Source organism: Misgurnus anguillicaudatus, chromosome 13 (assembly GCF_027580225.2).
Source record: "Misgurnus anguillicaudatus chromosome 13, ASM2758022v2, whole genome shotgun sequence".
Taxonomy (NCBI): domain Eukaryota; kingdom Metazoa; phylum Chordata; class Actinopteri; order Cypriniformes; family Cobitidae; genus Misgurnus; species Misgurnus anguillicaudatus.
The window spans coordinates 29,231,287-29,252,310 of NC_073349.2; the positions used below are offsets into that span (position 1 = coordinate 29,231,287).

At 40.6% G+C, this 21,024-nt stretch overlaps 1 protein-coding gene across 2 annotated transcripts in view; it reads left to right on the forward strand.

The window, feature by feature from the left end:
* Positions 1-21,024, forward strand: part of cdh24a (cadherin 24, type 2a) — an 85,879-nt gene that overhangs the window by 50,495 nt on the left and 14,360 nt on the right. For both annotated transcript variants that reach the window (XM_055187428.2, XM_055187429.2), the window contains exons 6-9: positions 9,220-9,401; positions 15,797-16,053; positions 16,254-16,390; positions 16,943-17,064. In XM_055187428.2, the coding sequence (XP_055043403.2) occupies positions 9,220-9,401; positions 15,797-16,053; positions 16,254-16,390; positions 16,943-17,064 (698 nt within the window). The remainder of the gene's footprint in view (positions 1-9,219; positions 9,402-15,796; positions 16,054-16,253; positions 16,391-16,942; positions 17,065-21,024) is intronic.

The following is a 21,024-nucleotide window of genomic DNA, read 5'->3' on the forward strand; positions in this document are numbered from 1 at the left end:
TCTATCTGTTGTATGTGATCATCGTTTCAGAGCGAATCAGTCATCATACATCGAAGTACTAAAAGTCACATATCCGAAAATTGTCATCTGAACAAAGAATATATCTGCCGTGTTCATTCTGACTAAATAAAAACCCAGATGTTTCAACATAAATCATGTTGCTGATGTCTTACCTGTTCAGAGGATAAAGTCATGTCTGCTCTGTTAAAGGAATGGTCTACTCGTTTTCAATATTGAAATATGTTATTACCTTAACTAAGAATTGTTGATACATCCCTCTATCATCTGTGTGCGTGCACGTAAGCGCTGGAGCGCTTCGATAGCATTTAGCTTAGCCCCATTCATTCAATGGTACCATTTAGAGATAAAGTTAGAAGTGACCAAACACATCAACGCTTCTCCTTTTCAAGACGAGCAGCCACACGAGCAAGCTTGGTGGTACAAAACAAAACGCAGCGCTTTTCCAAGCGGATTCAAAAGAGGAACTATGTTTTATGGCGTGGTGGCACTTTTGGGAGTACTTCGACTCGGCGCAGTAACACCCTCCCTCTCCCATTATGAGAGTGAGAAGGGGAGCGGACTTTTCAGGCGAGTCGAAGTACTCCCAAAAGTGCCACCACGCCACAAAATATAGTTCCTATTTTGAATCCGCTTAGAAAAGCGCCACGTTTTGTTTTGTACCACCAAACTTGCTCGTGTGACTGCTCGTCTTAAATAGGAAAAACGTTGATGTGTTTGGTCACTTCTAAATTTATCTCTAAATGGTACCATTGAATGAATGGGGCTAAGCTAAATGCTATCGAAGCGTCGCAGCGCGCTCCAGCGCTTACGTGCACGCACACAGATGATAGAGGGATATATCAACAATTCTTAGTTAAGGTAATAACATATTTTAATATTGAAAATGAGTAGACTATTCCTTTAACTCTTGTTTTCACATGAGCTCTGTTGCGTTCCCTTCCGCAGTTTAAGCTTTTATTATTTTAGCAACAGATGATTCCCCAGATGTAAGGACGTAATAAATGGACATATTCTCCAGATGATTGTCTCTTAACATTTTTCTGATTAAACACTGACTAAAGTTTAAGTAACTATTGAACAAAACACAAACTCTTCATCATCTGCAGCAGCATAAACCTCTTCTTTCTGTATATGGATGTGATGTTTTCACACAATAAGTTTAAAAAGTCAAAGTTATATTTCCCACAAAATCCGACCCAAAAATCATTTAGGAGACAATTTTTTATGTATTTACTCAAAATCTGATATTTGTTTATTTTTACCTGTAAAAGTTTGTCTGAAAAGTCTGTAATACTGTATTGGATGCTAGGGTTAGGTCCAAATACAATTACATTGTCTTTAAAAGACTGCATGTACTTTAATGGATATATGTCAGCTCAGAAAATGGACAAAAAGAATAAATAAAACTTACGATAATTTGTAAAAAAAATATTTTGCAGATTTTAAGGTCTAGAGAAAATTGTAGATAATAAAATATAATTTATTTACTTCAGTTTCAGCAGTACTCGACAAAAGTACAAAATCCCAAAGTAATACTTAAGGGTAGTGATAAAGTGCACTCAACCACTTCTTCAGTACACGCCTGCTGATATTTCGCCTTTCTCTTGCTCTCGGCTGAACATTCCCACTGCTTTAAAAGCTTTCCTTGGTGTGTAAATAAAGAAAGATCTATAGGATGCTTGCACAATACAAAGAATCACAGTTTCCATTATCCTTCAAATTGCGCAAATCAAAACAGATAACTGAAAATGTGCCTAATGGAAACAACTCGTTCATAGGTTTTTCGGAGCAATTTGAAAAAAGGAATATATCGCAAAACTGCAATGGAAATTTACAGGTCACCTGATATCTGAAAAAGTCACATGATCGTTCTTTAATTATGATGGGGTATGGCCCTGTCCCAAATGGCATACTTCAGACTTGTGGTCCTCCTCCAACCCTTTATCATGAAATTATGTACCTATAGGCACGTATGGACCAACGTGACAATGTCACGTTTCGCCGTGTTTGAACGTGAGCATGTCACGCTTTTCTGTTTGTGTCACTGTCACGTATTGGTTACTCAACTTTTTTGTCCTATTTTCAAACCATTGTCGCTTCAGTTTAGGGTTAGATTTGGTGCTTGCGTTACTATGTCACTTTAAGTATTGGTTTATAAAAAAAAGATACAAGACTTATTATTTTATATTTTCTAAACTTTAACCAAATGTTGCCTGACGTTGGGGTTAGAGTTGGGTTTGGGTAGGTATGTTATTTTATGTAAATCTAACCCTAAACCGAAGCGACAATGGTAAGAAATTAGGACAAAAAAGTTGAGTAACCAATACGTGACAGTGACACAAACAGAAAAGCGTGACATGGTCACGCTCAAACGCGGCGAAACATGACATTGTCACGTTGGTCCATACGTGCCTATAGGTACATAATTTCGTGATATTGGGTTGCCGCCTCAGAGTCCACACTTTGATGAGATCATTTAGTGCAGACTTTAGGGACCCATGATGCGAGTCCACATGGGTGCACTGGAGTCGTATTTTGGGACAGACTTGAGCGTCACACTGGAAATAGGTAAAGAAGTTGCCCGTCAGTGTGAACTCCTCCCTTCCGTCGTCTTATTGGTCTGATTGCTCTTTCGCAAGGACTTCTGGGTTGGTAAAGTGCATGAAGCCTGCTGCAGTGCGGGCTTTGCTGAAGACTGCATCAAGGGGGCAAAGGAGGCGCTGATGAGCACACTTCAAAGCGTAAAAATGACAGATGGGACACCCTACGGACTCGTAGACTAAGCGAGCACGCGCAATTTAAGGCCACAAGACCGAAAGTCTCCATGAAGTGCGCCATTTGGGACAGGGCCTACGTTTGTTTGAAGGACAAGACAAAAGAGTGGTGTTCGAGTTTATGTGGCATCACAAGAACAGACAAGCGCATGACATCAAAATGAATGATGCAAAGTCCGATTCATTTCCGGAAACCGGCTCTTTTCGGACAGTTCGGCTCATTGAACCGGTTCATCAAGGAATGGCATCACTACGCATTTATTTTTTAACTACTTGTATCAATGAAACATTCAAATAAAGTCGTTTGTGTCAACACATTAAAACATTCAATTAAAAAGTTGTTTTTGTTAAGGCATAGCTGATTTATTGCCGTTCATTCACAAGTTAGTAATGTTTGTGGTCACAGTTTCAATCGTGGGATCGTAAATGCCAAGTCACAACTGACCAGTTTTAACTAGCCTACAACTTGGATAAGATTCCTTAAAGTTTGGCACCTACAGCACACATTACAGACACTGGTGGACAATTGCAGATGTGTTCTAAATATCCTAAGTATAAAGAATAAATAAACTTGTCTTTTAAACTCATTGGTTTTCCTTAAACAACTAAAATATGATTTGCATGCACAATAAATCGTACTAAAACCAAAGCTTTTTAATTAAACAAGCATATCAAGAAACGAATAAAACAAGAAACTTCACGCATCAGGCTCGTTCAAATCCTCAGTGATACACACGATGTCACAGCAACTCAATCATCAGAATCGTCTGCAATCCTCACCTCGACAATCATCAACAAACTTCGACAGTTGGTTGAACCCTCATTCGGTTCTTTTTGAGTCCGATGTGCTATTTCGGCTGTGCGTCCTGCGTCATCAACCCGGAACCTATGCCGAAACTAAGGCTGTTTCTCAATATGCGTTCTTCAGCGATCTTGCGTCCTCGTGTTCTCGCTCTACATCATCATTAACTGTCAAAGTTCATTTCCAATTCTCAAGAATGCAAGTACAGAAAACACATAAAAATACCCAGATGTGTTCTTGATATCGAGGATGCATCGATTGCAGACTTGCGCACTGAAATCGGGTTACGCCCCAGAAGTCATTGCGGCAAAACAATGGCGGAGGTCAGGTGACCAACAGGAACATCGCACACATCTCAGTTCTCACAACTGCGTTCTGTGTTCTCGCGACCTTCTGAATTCGTTCTTCCAAGGTTGCATGGCTAGACCAATCTCCACGAGAACGCAAGTCCGGTCAGGTGACCAACAGGAAGATCGCACACATCTCATTTATCACAAATGCGTTCTGTGTTCTCGCGACCTTCTGAGTTCGTTCTTCCAAGGTTGCATGGCTAGACCAATCTCCACGAGAACGCAAGTCCGTTCTTTGCGTTCTTGGAATTGAGATACAGCCTAAAGTTTGATTCAGTTCGATTTGTGAACCGGCTCGACCGGTTACTTCCTGAGGACCAGCTCAAAAGAACGATTCGTTCAAGAATCTAACATCACTAATCAAAATACGAGACTGATTCAGGAGTCAACTGCTCTGTATGCTTTCGAGTCGCTCTCGCTGTATTTTGATATCGTCTGCATGTCAGTCTGCACAGAGCTGTATGAAGTCGAACACACCCGTCACCAATGTTTTTTGGAATGACTTATTGTGATAGAATAAAATTATGTTTTAGTCGCATTTCATCGGTTAATGGAAACAATGCCATTTTGCAATGCCGTTTTTATTAAAATTTATAAAATACCGCTAAAGAAAACAGGCTACAGATACCAACAAATGCTTTGCTCTTGTTTGAGATTCTCAACAAGTTTTGAATGCAGTTGCGTCTAAACTTTCCGGGCTTTACAAAAGCTGTTTTTGGAGCTGCTTGGATTCAATCGCTTATTTCTGCCTCATTAGTCTAAAACAAGGAAATGTTTGTTGAATTGTTTGCAAAAAATATGACAAGAATATATTTCCCAGAAAACCCAATGAAATCAAAGTGGGAGCTTTGCTTGTCCATGTCTTAGTTTTGAGGCGAACTATATAGTGTGCAAACTTTAACCTGTTTCTCAAAAAAAGTCTTGTATTAGCATGTATAAATGTGTAAAGCATGAATAAAATGCTTTGAATACAAATAGGAAGTACTATATCATGGTTTGGCTTTATGTTTTTAACAAAAGGCTAATGAATATTTTACCACGTCCTGCCCAATTTCTTTTTTCAACTGGATATACATCAAGAAAGATTATTTATGAAGCTATTTTTGACCCGAATATGGTACAACTTAAGCTCACCAAATCCTTGTGAAGTGAACTCGAACAATGACAGAGTATGGCACAGCTTCAGGGCCACATGCTCAATGATTACTGAAATATTTATTTCAAACGCAACAATGATCGTTTAATGGCTACCATATGAAGATCGACTGCCATAGGCCCTCCAAGAAACTACCGTATCACGCTGCGTTTCATAATTATTAAGATTATTACGGTGATAATGATGGTGAATATTATCACAGTCTTCGAGATAATCTACATTATGTCTCTTTCTGAGCTCTCGGGCCTGACTGCCACGGCTTTTCGGCTCGTGTCCCTATGGATCCTCTCATCAAAATCCACGCGATTAATATTTCATGTAAAGTTTAGAGCTTTCTTCCTTGGTACGTAGCAAAATCACAGCTGAAAAATACTGCTCGGAGACATACAATACATCTTCCACCCCCCTCCTGCCCTCCTACATGAATGCACACTTTCTGCTTCTCTCCCATCCTTGCTTTTCCCAGGCTTCCCTCCACCGGGTTTCCTAATGTCATTCTCTTTTTGTTTTATCTATCTCTCTTCTAATCTCTTCTGCTTATCCCTTCTCTTCCTCTGAATAATACACAGTGTTAATATAGTGTGCAAAGAAGCCATATTGTATTCCCACAGTGTGTTTCTGCAATCGTCTTCTCTTGGCTGCACTCAGCTTTAATGAATGTTGGGGAAGTTATTAGCTGGCACAAACTGCCTCTGGTGAATCACACTGTCTCTGCCTTTGTTGTTTGCGTGATTCATTTTCTGTTCTGGAGCAAATTTGGCTGTTAAAAGAAGCAAGGAATCATTGGATTCCTCTTTATATTTCCATTGCACACTCTTGTTGGATCTCATCTCTCTCTTTGATATTCTCTCTTGGTCTTTCTCTTGGAAAAGCAACTTTGGAATTTGTGGAATTGATTATTATGAATTCTGTTTTAATCACACATTTGCGTACTTGGGTTTTCTCTTTATCAATCTGTCTATCCATCTGTTCATGTATCTATCCCATAGACTTTAAAAAAAGATGGACGTAGTTCCCGTGACGTCACCCATAGGTTTCTGAAAATCGTTTTTGAAGCCAATAGTAGGCGGTGCCTGCCGTCGGCATCTTGGCCGTGCAGTCAACGAATTGCAGTTTACATCACTTCCGTATTGGCTTCATCAGAGACATCAGAAGGTTGCCCCTCGATCTATCCTTAGTTCTTAAGAAGCACAACAATATCTGTCAGTCCATTCATCCATACGCTTGGGAAGATGTCTGTCTGTCTGTCTATGCTTAGGTCTAAAGCTAACCAGAACTGTCTTTCTTTCTGTCTGTCTGTCTGTCTATCTATCTATGCTTAGTTCTAAAGAAAACAGTATCTGTCTACTTATTTTTATGTCTATCCATCCATCCTTCCATCCTTATGGCTCAGGTCTCAAGAAGGACAAAAAGATCTGTAAATCTATCAATGCTTAGGTCTAAATACAACAAGAACTGTCTTTCTGTCTGTCTATCTAGCTCTATTTCTATTCATCCATCCATCCATCTATCCATCCATCCTCATACCCAGGTCTCAAGAAACAACAAGATCTGTCTGTCTTTCTGTCTGTCTATATATCTATGCTCAGGTATTTTCATTCATTCATCTATCCATCTATCCATCCTCATACCCAGGTCTCAAGAAACAACAAGATCTGTCTGTTTGTCTTTCTATATGTCTATCTATCTATATGTTCTGTCTATCTTTCTATGCTTTGGTCTAATCTGTCTGTCTGTCTGTCTGTTTGTATGTCTATCTATCTATGCTCAGATCTAAAGACAACAGTGTCTGTAGGTCTGCCTGTCTGCCCGTCTATCCCAAAAAGTTCTGTCTGTGTGTCTGTCTTTCTATCTGTCTATAGGTTCTGTCTGTCTGTCTGTCTATTTTTCTATGCTTTGGTCTAAAACAACAGTGTCTGTCTGTCTGTCTGTCTGTCTGTCTGTCTATGCTCAGGTGTAAAGACAACAGTATCTGTCTGTCTGTCTGTCTATGCTCAGGTCTAAAGACAACAATACCTGTCTGTCTGTCTGTCTGTCTGTCTGTCTGTCTGTCTGTCTGTCTGTCTGTCTGACTGTCTCTCTGTCTCTCTGTCTCTCTGTCTCTCTGTCTCTCTGTCTCTCTGTCTCTCTGTCTGTCTGTCTATGCTCAGGTGTAAAGACAACAGTATCTATCTGTCTGTCTGTCTATGCTCAGGTCTAAAGACAACAATACCTATATGTCTGTCTGTCTGTCTGTCTGTCTGTCTGTTTTTCTATCTGTCTGTCTATATATCTATGCTCAGGTCTTTTCATTCATCCATCTATCTATCTATCCATCCTCATACCCAGGTCTCAAGAAACAACAAGATCTGTCTGTCTGTTTGTCTGTCTGTCTGTCTATGCTCAGGTCTAAAGACAACAATATCTATCTGTCTGTCTGTCTGTTTTTCTATCTGTCTGTCTATATATCTATGCTCAGGTATTTTCATTCATCCATCTATCTATCCATCCTCATACCCAGATCTCAAGAAACAAGAAGATCTGTCTTTCTGTCTTTCTATATGTCTATCTATCTATAAGTTCTGTCTGTCTGTATGTTTCTGTGCTCATTTCTAAAGACAACAGTGTCTGTTTGTCTGTCTGTCCGTCCCAACAGGATCGGTCTGTGTGTCTTTCTATCTATCTGTCTATAGGTTCTGTCTGTCTGTCTGTCTGTCTGTCTGTCTGTCTATGCTCAGGTCTAAAGACAACAGTATCTATCTGTCTGTCTATCTTTCTGTCTGTCTGTGTGTTGGTCTGTCTGTCTATGCTTAGGTCTAAAGACAGCAAGAACTGTCTTTCTTTCTATCTGTCTGTCTATTGTTATTTCTATCCATCCATCCTTATCCTCAGGTCGTAAGATAACAAGAACTGTCTGTCTGTCTGTCTGTCTGTCTGTCTGTCTATTTTTATTCCTATCCATCCATCCAGGTCTTAAGACAGAAGGACTGTCTGTCTGTCTGTCTGTCTGTCTGTCTATCTATGCTCAGGTCTATGGACAGCAATATCTGCCTGTCTGTATTTCTGTCCATCCTTCTATCCATCCATCCATCCATCCATCCATCCATCCATCCATCCATCCATCCATCCATCCATCCATCCATCCTTATGCTCAGTTCTTAAGAGAAAAGGACCGGCTGTCTGTTTGTCTATCTATCTTTGTTCAGGTCTAAGGACAGCAATATCTGTCTGTCTCTATTTCTGTCCATCCATCCATCCATCCTCATATCTATCTGTCAATCTATTTCTCTGTTTAACTACATCGCTTTTCATCAACCAGTGTGGCTTTTAAGTGAAAAAAAATCTATAATGGTTATAATACCTTTATCCCTTCATTTATCCATCAATCATCTATGCATCTGTCTCTGTCTAGCTACAGTAGCTGTCAACGTATCTAGCTATTTCTCATATCTAATTGTTGAGGAGAGGTGTGCCATTTTAAACTGCTCAAAAACTATAATAGCTACAATATACTGTACATAAAATATATATAAAATACTACAGACCCAGCAGGAGGGACCTGAATCAGACATACAGATCAGGATAGCACAGAGTTTTAGAAATGAGCTCCGTTTTTTCAGAGCAACTACACAGAACACCCTAGCAACAACTCTGAACATCTTAGCAACTGTATTTTATTTTCGTTACTGTGATTGATTAAGAAATAAGATATGATGTGTTGCCCTCGTGTGAGACGAGAGGCACTTTTTATTCTCGTAATGAATGCAGTAGATTGCCTGCGTTATTTGTTGTCTCTAATTAAGTTTAAACAGAACTCAAGGAGGTTTTCCCTTTTTAGTTTTATTTTTGGCCCACAGTATAGCAAGAAAGAAAGGTAGTTATTAAACTGTCTTATAACTGAAGAAAAACTGTCTATCTGAAAAGAGGGGCGAGTCTTTGTAAAACCTCTCTGACTTAAAGTCTGGCTAAGAGTGTGGCGCATATCGATTGGAAAACCAGTTGAATGGCTGTAGGAGATTTATATAGATGCCTTATATAACCTGATTAATGATGTAATTATGCGATGACATCATGATTTTATAGCACAACCCTGTTTTGCCAGATTATTTGCAACTCATTCGTTATGTTTGCTTTAAGGTATGTGGTCATTTTCTGTGTCCGAGTTGGCCGTCCCTGGGGTGGAGATCGGTCGTCTCTCTGCAACAGATGCAGACCTGGGAGAAAACGCTCGAATGGATTTTACCATTGTGGACGGAGAGGCAGGAGACGCATTCAATATAACCGGACTGAACCAAGAGGCTTTGCTTCTATTAAACAAGGTGGGTGAGCAGAATTCGCATGCAACCATTGCCTATATTAAAGATTTAAAGACTTCAGGTTTTCAACTTTGCCAGGCAATTCTGAAATGAATTATATCTCATCATTCGGCTTGCGCAAGTAATCGAACAGATGTGCTGTTACTTTTCCAGGCAATACGTCTTATGGTTTTGCCTGGTGGGCAATAAAGCAGGCAACAAAATAAAATTAAACGACAACCTGCATGGACCTCTCTAGACACCGTAGGGTGCTTTGATTTGACTTTGACCAGTTGGATATTTCCCAAAAATACCTTACCAACTGTGTAGTAAGGCAATAAATACAATGTGCTCTCGTATAGCTCAGTGGCAAAGCACTGCGTTAGCGGCGCTAAAGGTCATGGGTTCAAACCCAGAGAACACACATATAATAAAAACAGTGTATACTTTGTAATGCACTGTAAACACCACAACTACGGTATATCGATAAAGATACAATTAATGATTGGGATCACTTGATGAGCGTTTTTCCCCCCAACTTATGCATGATAAACCAACGACAGCCAATCAAATCTACTTGAATCAAAGGTTCATGCACAGAAGCTCATTGCTGAGGTCCATTACATAAAACGACTTCAGGTGTCCAGCGCAGTCAAAGTTGCAGTGATATTGACTTAATGTTTTTATTCACACTATTACACAAAAAGATAAGATATTAGATAACACAAACTAGATTCACGGTTTAGAGATGTGCAAAACGCAGTGTGTTGAAGACATCTGCTGGTTATATCCGCTGTAAGGAGGCGTGCACACCAAAGCTTTTATGCCCGCAGCCGGCGCATGTTTTCTATTGTTTTCAATGGAAGGGCAACGTTTTTCAAATTAGCCATCAGCTAGCGTTTTTTTTTCTTCACCGAAACCCAGCGCTCTGCGTGTTTTCCGCACTGAGCATTGAGAGTTGAAAGAGATTTAGCATTCGGCGTCCTCCAGGTGTTTTCAGGCGCGTAAAAAAGCTTTGGTGTGGCCGGCACATGTTTTTAATTGTTTCCAATGGAAGCGTAGCGTTTTTCAAAACAGACAGCAACTGGCAGATTTTTCTGTGCTGAAAGCCGTCGATCTGCATTTTTTGCGCGCTGAAAGCCGGTGCTCTGCATTTTTTCCGCGTTGAGCATCGAGAGTTGAAAGCGATACAACTTTGGGTGAAAAGCTCCGCCTGTCAATGTCAGTTCTCACACGGCCGTCCAATCACAGTGGAATAGGGGTGGGACAAGACAACCAATCGGCTCATAGCTCAAGTATCACAGCTACCAAAGCGCTCAGCTGAAAAAGCTGGTGCTCAACTGAAAAAAAAAACATCTGGCATTCGGCGTCCTCCAGGCAATATTGTTTTTTATGATAATCATTCCTTTTTGCACAAATTCATACGAATGAGCCAACTGGTAAAATATGTATTAATTCTCGTGAGATCATGCTGGGTAGACCAACGTGACTTAAGGACCATTTACATTATAACGATAACTATTTTAGCGTCCACACCACCTACCATGGCTCCGCTAAAGAAAGCTGGCGATCAGCTAAAAAAACAGCTGGCATTTGGCGTCCTCCAGGCATTTTCAGAAGGGTAAAAAAGCTTTTACACCCGCTGCCGGCGCAAGTTTTCAAATGTTTCCAATGGAAGTGCAGCGTTTTTCAAAACAGCCAGCAACTGGTGGATTTTTTCTGCGCTGAAAGCCGGCGCTCGGCAGTTTTTCCGCGCTAAGTGCAGAGAGTTGAAAGAGATTCAACCTTGGGTGAAAAGCTCAGCTCGTCAATGTCAGTTCCCACATGGCTGTCCACTCACAGTGGAGGAGGGGCGGGACAAATATCACAACAACCAACCGGCTCACAGCTCAAGTATAACAGCTACCAAAGCGATTAGCTGAAGAAAGCTGGCGCACAGCTAAAAAAAAACAGCTGGCATTCGGCGTCCTGCAGGGGTTTTCAGCCGCCTTTAAAAGTTTTGGTGTGTACGCCCCCCTAAATGCAACAAGAGCAGCATATTTATACATGTAAACAATTACAAGCGTTTTTATTAAAGGAAATACAATATTAGTTAATGCCATTGAGGGTAAATGAATTGCGTGAGTACTGCGCCCCGCGAGTACATAATAAAGTTATTGTCTGTTGTGTGGATGCTAATATAGTATATCGTTATAGTTATCATTATAATGTGAATGGTCCTTAAGTCACGTTGGTCTACCCAGCCTGATCTCACGAGAATTCGTATATATTTTACCAGTTGGCTAATTCGTACGAATTTGTGCAAAAACGAATGATTATAATAAAAAAACAAAATCGAAACCCCACCCCTAATCCCAAAGTCACAGGGGAGAAGGCAAATCATAAAAAAATTATGAATCTGGTTGTACAAATTAGCCACCTTGTAAAATGCGTACAAATTGTCATGAGATAGTGTGCAAATGCACAAATTTAAATGCATACATTAAATGCTACAAAACCACTCACCCTGGCAACCACCCAAAACATCCTAGCAACCATACAAAGAAACCTTTATTCATACTAAACCAATAGAGAATAAAAGAACTTAAAAGAAAATCGAAAAGAAATAAATTATTACTGAATGAATTTCAAATGAGTTAAATTGACTCTGAGTTCAAATGTAAATGAGAGTTAATCTTCTCGACAAACCACTGCCAGCAAACATGCGCATTAGTGCCGGCAGAAAGAAAGTTTAACCTGCGGCCCCCTCGAGAGGTTTCGTCACAGCAGTTTATTTAAACAGAAACTCTGCACGGATCGACAACGTGCGTTTCGAATAGAAAGCAGTAATTCACACAGAACTAATTGAAACGAGAAAAGACCGATCAAAAATATGCAAACTGGAAAATGAATGGCAAGCTATTTTCCACCCTGATGGCTTCTCACAAAGACAGATGCGTGTGCGAGATCTGCATTCGTCTGCTGAGCTCGGTACTTCAATGACAGGTATGTGTGCTAGTTAAAGACACAACAACAAACAATAAAGGGAGGCGTGCGTGAAGCCAAAAGTGAAGGTTGCAGAGAACAAGAGGGATGTGTGAGTCACAGCGCATAGGAAAAGCAAATTAGATGGAGCGTGTGGAGACTAATGCTGTTGAGTAACAGGAGAGCTCGAGTTGAGGAGATGTTGATTAACACGCGACTGCAGTCCAAGTGACAGAGCTTTTCATCTGTAGTGAACACTCCTCACTCCTGCTGTTAAAGCCGCTGCAACGGTAAAGATACACCACATCATACTGACACCAGTACTGTGCTACTTTTAACATGTCATACAACTGATGGGATGCACCGCAGTTAGCACAAAGAGTTACAAATCACGATACTCACTCTAGATTACTTGCGGCATTACTTGTTTTTGCGTCACTTCGAACGAATGAAACATTAGCCATGTTTCCATCGTGGAAATGACAAATTTAGAATAAAATCCCTTAATTCGCAAAAAGTTTTTACGCTCGCTTCACTTAGGCAAAAAAAGAGTAAATGCGAATAATGGGAGATGGAAGTACATTTGCCGAATAAATTCTGACGTAGCAAGCATTAACCCATGGGACTGACTGTCTAGCTGTTTCCGCTGAAGTTGTCTTTACCATATATGGGGCTCAACATTGTCGCAATGCCCTTGCTGCTAGTGCCTGCATCAATAATGCTGCATTCCTTCTTCTGTGCACAGCATTTAGTTTGGCAATTTCGAGCTGCACTGCTAATAAATGTATTACTTGCCCAATCGTAACTATATGCAGTCCTGTCTCCATTTTCCTGGCGTGCCTTGATATTGTTTACTGTTGGTTACTAGGTTACCAATACCAGCATTATTCGCTCGAACAACTTGATGGAAACGCACCTAATTCACATTCATGTTTGTTTTTCTTTTTTGGGAATTTTCAATTCGATTCACGTTTCGATGGAAACCCAGCTACTGGCTGCGTGCGAAATGTGAATGTGACTAAAGAAGTATGTCAAAATCCACAGTATTCATAAAAGAGTAAGCGAAAAGTACCCAAATGACGTACTACTTCAGCTAGATTCTGAAGTGTGCATTTAATGGATACTTTTCTGTCTCATGGGGCCATGGAAGAGGATTTGTAAATGTAGATGACGCGACGCAACAGACACTGGTAGGTAACAGGACAGTGACAACATGGCGAGTGTAGTATATCCGGATTTCATTCATACTACACGCATTCATACTATATAGAACACACTTATTGTTAAGTATTTACTGGTTATCCATTTTCTGGCACAACCCGACATGTCAAACCCATAGACTGTAAAAAAAGATGGACGACGCCCGTTCACTCTTTTCCATTGGTAAAAAGTTAAGCCATCAGTGTCCCGATATGCCGCTGACATCTCGGGTCTTGAGTCTGTGCAGTAGCGATTTCGGGACCAGTCCTGCACAGAAGTGAGCAGGAAGTAAAGCTGCGTAAGCAAGGCCCCGCCCTCGCAGAATGCGCATATCACAGCTGTCAATCATGACATGACACCCCCGTTTTTATAGCATTAAATAACTAACTAAAAACAAACTTATTTTAAAAACAAACACTTGAATTTATGTCAGCGTGATAAAAACAGTAAATGACAGAAACCAGCTTCGGAAAAAAGTGTAATTAAAAACTGTATTTAAATTGTTTAGTTGGTCTCAAGTCCCACTGAATAGCATGGGGAGGCGGGGTTTATGACCTATACTGGGACCAGTCACTGGGGGGCGATCGAGACGTTTTGGCTTCACTTTTTAGGGCTTGTGCGGCACGCTAGGTCAAACCTGACATGACAATAAGTCAATGCCAATTTCTTACCTGAGTTTATAAACAATTGCGGCAGACGTGTTTGAGGTGAATATTGCGCATTTGCGCCAATCACATCATCCAATTCGAGTCAATTGTGTTGTCCCAAATGCAACCAAAATGAATATTATTTTATCATTAAGTATTGATATGGTGTAACATTATGTTGTTGTTTTTCTGTCTATGCAAAACTTTCAGAAATATGCATCATTATCTACGTTTACATGCAACTAAATGATTCGTTTGTAATCGTGTTGATGGCTCAATCGGATTGAAAATCCTTCATGTAAAGACTTAAATCTATACGATTGAGGTTGATCGGATGCAAATTTCGATTGTATTGAAAGGGGTGGCGTAGCCCGATCTGTGATCTGATCATCAGGAGAAAAGTTTGCATATAAAAGCATGAATCGGTAAATTATCTCAATCAGATGCAAAAATACCTTGTGTGCACATGCGTAGAAGAATTGTGCTTAAGTTCACGTCTTATATTTAGAGAGCAAGGCGATGGCAACATGCATTATTAAGGTAACGCGCTTTACATTCTGCAGGGTTCATGTGTACTTTCATAACATTTTATAAAGCAATGAAATAGCATTGTGCCTTTCGAAAAAAGTTTTCTTTGCCTATACCTAAAAACTTCTTAAGAACAACTTTCTCCAACACAGCTTTGACTTTGACACAGTACATTTATTCAGAGATAAAGCGTAAACTCGACGAGAGATGCTGTGTGCTGCGTTGCCAAGTCCTCTGCTTTTTTGGCAAAGTTCAGATTTGGGAGACTTTTAAACAGTTTTTTCTGAGGTTAAAGATGAAAGGATCTCATTCATTAGTTATTGGTATTTGAGCTGTGAATAGTCATTGGGATGCTTTTGAGTTAGTTTTAAATTGCCATTGGGCTGGTTTTGATGTGCAAATCTGGCAACCCTGGCTGTGCGCTTGTGCAGACGTTTGGTTACATAGAATGTACATGTAAACTAACATTTTAATCAGATTGCAATGTTTAGGGTGCATGTAAATTGTACTGTCGTAACCTGCAATCGGATTATTTAGTCGGATTGACAAAATTGTTCATTACAAATAATAGGTCTGTGATCGTCACTGTGCACTTTGGGTTGGAGTATGTCTATGTAACACATTAAGCATTAAAAATCTGTTTCTTCATGATAAAACTACTTTAAATAATAATCCACACGTGTTCAAATACAATCTTGCATGCCAGTCCCATTCCTTCTGTGTTTTATATTCATACCATTATGATACATCACTTTCACCGGTCTGTACTGATGGACAGCAGGGTCATGGATTTACAATATAATCTCATCTGGACCAGCAGGTTTAAGACCAGTGATGAAACGACATGCACGACTGACTTCTAACCTAATCTCACCCGAGCAAACCCTGAAGTCGTTCAAGTTATGCGTTGCAAACCCCGGCACATGCTAATATGTTTTTCTGAGGAGGTTTAGAGATGAAAAAGCGAGCATGTGGGAGTTTGCACTTTTCACTGAAATGAAGAGATATTTTGGAGCACCTTTCTAGATACAATGTGAAGAAACCGTGTATAAATGTATTTTTTATTTTTCAAAATAACAGGCCGTCGACTACGAGAGGCGCAGCACGTATACACTCACCATAGAGGTGCAGAATCCAAACATCGACTCGCGATTCCTCAGAAGGGGTCCGTTTAAAGACCGGGCTATGGTGCGTGTCACGGTTCTCAACGCGGATGAGCCGCCACGGTTCTCCCGTTCCCGGTACAGACTTGACGTGTCTGAAAACTGCCCGCCGGCTTGCGTGGTGGGAAGAGTGGCTGCCGTGGACCCAGATACAGGCCTCAGTAACAATATAAAGTAAATATCTATTTCTTACAGTTGTTTGTAAAAAAAACTCATCTCTGAGTTTCGTGATATTCATGTTCCAACAGGATATGTGTGTGTGTGGGCTGTTTTCACTTTTGTCTGGCACGTTTGTCTGCTTAACTGGGTTATTGACTTGAAATGATTCACTCACTCCTGTATATCGTCTAATCCGTCTTCTGTCCTCCTCTTAGATACTCCATCGATCCCGAGTCAGATCCCGAGGCGCTGTTCCGTATCACCTCTGACAACGGCCTCATCACCACAACGGTGGAATTGGATCGAGAGCAGGACCAGTGGCATAACATCACTGTCATCGCCACACAGAGAGGTAACCACACCTCCTCGTAATTCCGTCGATTCTGACCGTTTGACAATTTCACACGGGCAGCGGCGTGTAATCGGCCCGCAGAAAAGCTATTACTTCAGCATCGGCTGCGGACATGATGGCTCACGCCTGACACGGGCAAACAGAAATGAAAGAGATAATTGCATGAAAACTCATATCTTCTGAACCTCAATCCCGTATTTACCGTGTTTCTTTACTGTGGTTCACCTGAGCTCAAGGTCACATCAGTTTTAAATCTTAGCACAGTGGCCCACTATACAATCCGGAAGTGACCCTGAAGTGGATTTATAGCTCATGTTCAGTAATTACTCTCAAGTTGTGATCAAACAAGCATGCACAATTAAATAACATCATATTCAGATGGCGTTTGGGCCACTTCTGGTCATGATGGAAGTGTCCCCAAAGAGCAAAGACCACGGTGAAGATGCGCATTATGTATCTTCTGTTTCACGGTCCGTTAGATTTAGCTGACCTACTTGGGGTTTAAAAGCTTTCTTTACTCATACAGTAAGACTATCCTGTTCTCTTCCACAGACAGCCCAAGCCAAGTTACCAGGGTGGCGGTTTCGATAGAGACGCTAGACCTGAATGACAATGCTCCTGAACTTGACCGGCAGTATAGTACCGCGGTGTGCGACTCCAGTAATGCTGGACAGGTCAGCATGTATGACTTTTACTTTGTAATCGCTATACCACACTGAAAAAAATTATTCATTGAATTTAATCAATTTTTTTAAGGTAAGTGGTTGCAATCAATTTATTTAAGCTACATTTAAACAAAAAATATAAGTAACGTAAAATAAAATATAAAACTTTTGTTTAAATGTAGCTTAAATAAATTGATTGCAACCACTAACACTTACCTTAAAAAAATTGATTAAATTCAATGAATCATTTTTTTTTCAGTGCATAATCCTGCTGAAAAAATGCTAAAACCAGCCTAACCTTGTTTGCTGGTCTATGCTAATTTTAGTTTAATTAATATTTCCAATTAGCAATTTCGAATGAGCTATTTTTTATATTTTTGTTTTCATGTTAATTTTAGTTTATTTGTTATTTTATTATTTTTTATGCATTTTTTACAACATTGATATTTAAGTTAAAGTCCCCATAAAATTAATGTAATTCATGTCTTTTGTTTTAATTCATGTGCCCTCATAAGCTTGAATCAAAATCGGAAAAATTACTTTTGCAATCTTGTGGCAATCATTACCTGATGATGTCAATTTGTTATCCCGTTATTCCGCCCCTTCCAACTGTCCGTCTACGCCTGCTTTTCAATATCCAACCAAATCACAGTGGAAAACACGTCATGCCCACTAGTTTCATCGTGTGATATATTACGTTGTACTTGGAGATCCGTCACAACACGGCAGTAAATTGGATTGTGACATCCAGTTCACGGGGACTTTAAAGGTGCAGTGTGTAATTTTTAGAAGGATCTCTTGACAGAAATGCAAAATAATATACAAAACTATAGTTTCAGGGGTGTATAAAGACCTTTTTATAATGAACCGTTATGTTTTTATTACCTTAGAATGAGCCGTTTTATCTACAAAAACAGAGGGTCCCCTTACGTGGAAGTCGCCATTTTGTGCCGCCACGTTTCTACAGAAGCCCGTAACGGACAAACTTTTTTACTAAGTTGTCTCCGACGATATGTTTTTCCGGTGGCGGCTACCGTAGCTTCTCTATGCGTTTTAAAAGCAAGGGGTAAGCAGTGGAATGAGCCGTTGGTTGCAATTCGCAACCTCACCACTAGATGTCCTAAAATTTACACACTGCACCTTTAACTCTTTCCCCGTCAATTAAGAGAAAACATTTCTCTGCTAATGACACTCCCTGACGAGTTTTTACGGTAGTTCATATTTCAGCTATTATCCACTAGGTGGCGCTCTTACCCAATTTAAAAAAACGAAACTAATTTAATTTAATGTAATTAACCCCGTGTATGTTTTAATAAACATTCTGAATCTAATCTCTAACAAAATTGCTTTACAAAAATGCAATTATTTAAGTTTTTTGCTCAAAATTTGAAGAAACCTACACATATTTATAAAAGAGAGTTATAAAAAGAGTACAAATGATGATTAGATTAAAAAAAAATTCCCGTTTTGTTTGTTTGTTTGAAAGCAGAGGGTCTGTTCTTTTTATTTGATATATTTGTATGTTTATATATTTATAAAAGAAAGTTTTCCTGGAAGGCATTTTGTTAAAAAGGCTGGTGGGGAGTTAAAATAACTTTTTTTTAGTTTCAGTTTTTATTTTGTTTCAGTGGTAATTTTGTTGCTTTAAGATTTCTAATAATCATTTACTTGAAGTTTATTAAGCTCACTCGCTACGTACCTTTGCCTACGTAGTTGTTTAAAGGATACCTACAGTTGAAATCATATTGTAAATCGAGTCATAAGTGTTATTAGGCAGTGTGTTGTTTATGGCCTTGAGTGCTTTTATGAAATGCCTGCAATAAAAATCATTAGGGCCACATAATTCTTTTAAATATCTTTTAATTAGGCAAATTCAATGAGTTTCATTCTTCTGCTAAGTCCCTGACTCAGGTTAACAACTACTTTCTATGGATGCTGAACAGTAGTAGTGCCTATTTCGCAGTCCATATACGGTCGAATGGAACGCACCCAGAGAATTTTGTGGGCCACTAAGCAATCACATACAGGTAGCAACCACCCGAATACCTTAGCAACCACATAGCAATATGAGAAAAAGACACAAAAAGCCTCAGTAACAGCATAGCAAAAACCTGCCAACCAATTTAACCTCTTAAGGCCTGGTGTGTCCACATACGTGGACATCACTTTTTTTTTTTTTTTGCATTATAATACTTAATTCTGTGTAACTGGAACCTGTTGTACACAAACGTGGACAATTACACTGCTTCATGTTCAATAAAAAATATTTGGTGATTATATTTATTGGTTCTTCCTAACGTCTCGGTTACGTATGTAACCCTCGTTCCCTGAAGGAAGGGAACGGAGACGTCACGTCGTGACCGACGAATTGGGAAACCGCTTCGCGGGTGACCTATCTACTTCGAGAACTATCAAAAACGCCAATGAACTTGGCATGCAGGTATTTGCATAATGCCGGCGCCGCCCCGCCAGGTGCGTATATAAGGCGCAGGTGCATAATACCAAATCAGCTATATTATTGCTGAGAAGCCGAGCAACAGTGCCCGGCCTGAACAGCAATGGAACAGCAAACTGTGGCGACGGGACGTGACGTCTCCGTTCCCTTCCTTCAGGGAACGAGGGTTACATACGTAACCGAGACGTTCCCTTTCAGTCGGTCACTACGACGTCACGACGTGACCGACGAATTGGGAATCCCTACCAAAACGCCACTGCAGCTGAACCCTTCCAGTGCCTGCAAAAGCCCTCCGCCCTCCACATAAGGGGCGGAATCTAAGGCGAAATGCAGAAGGCCGGTCACTACCTGTTCCTTAACCCACGATAGTGAAGCAGCGAACTGGGAGAAGCGTCTAAACTGAGCGGAGCTAGAACACTGCGGAAGCCATCCCCTAAGAAGGTTAATGGATGACATAAAAATATATGAAACAACCGACAGGTTGCTCAAATAAAGTCTCTGAACAATACATGGTATGTTGAGAGATGCAGAGCAGGCTCTGCTAAGGAAAAACGTGGAGGATTAGAACCCCACGGACTATACACACAAATGAACCCCACGTAGGGGACAAATGTGGACGCCTAGCCTACACAGGTTTACAGAGAATACATCAGTGATAGGTTGACAGCGGATGCTCCGCAACACCAGCTATCAGGGCAGTGGAGGAGTGGCAAAAACAGTTTTTTAGACGTTTTTGCCCCGATGGCCTTCCATAATGGTGCAAATGTGCAGCACCAAAATAGAGGCTCCAAGCCGACACACGAGCCGACCCTCGGCATTCTTAACTAGTTAGTAGAAAGAACCCGAGTGGAAACCGGTTCGACACGAACACTATAGAATCTTGTGAACGTATTAGGTGTCGCCCAGCCTGCAGCTCTACAAATATCTGTTAGCGAGGAACCGCGAGCCAGTGCCCAAGATGATGCCACACTGCGTGTAGAGTGGGCACGTAAATTAAATGGACAAGGCACATTCTGCTTTTGATATGCGAGGGCTATAGTATCCACAATCCAATGGGACATCCTCTGCTTGGTGACAGCTTTTCCTTTCTGCTGACCACCGTAACAAACAAAGAGCTGATCTGAGGTCCTAAAACTTTGCGTCCTGTCTATATACACACGTAGTGCACGAACAGGACATAACAAAGCCATGGCTGGTTCTGCCTCCTCCAAAGGCAGTGCTTGGAGATTCACCACTTGATCTCTAAAAGGAGTGGTGGGAACTTTGGGCACAAAGCCGGGCCGGGGTCTCAGTGTTACGCTGGATGCAGCCGGCCCGAACTGAAGGCACGATTCATCGACCGAAAATGCATGAATATCCCCTATCCTCTTAACAGAAGCCAAAGCAAGGAGAGTTAAAGTTTTCATTGTAAGAAACTTAACACTCACACTATGCAGAGGCTCGAACGGGGCTTCCTGGAGTGATTTCAGCACCAAGGACAGGTCCCAAGGAGGAATAGAGGGGGGACGCGAAGG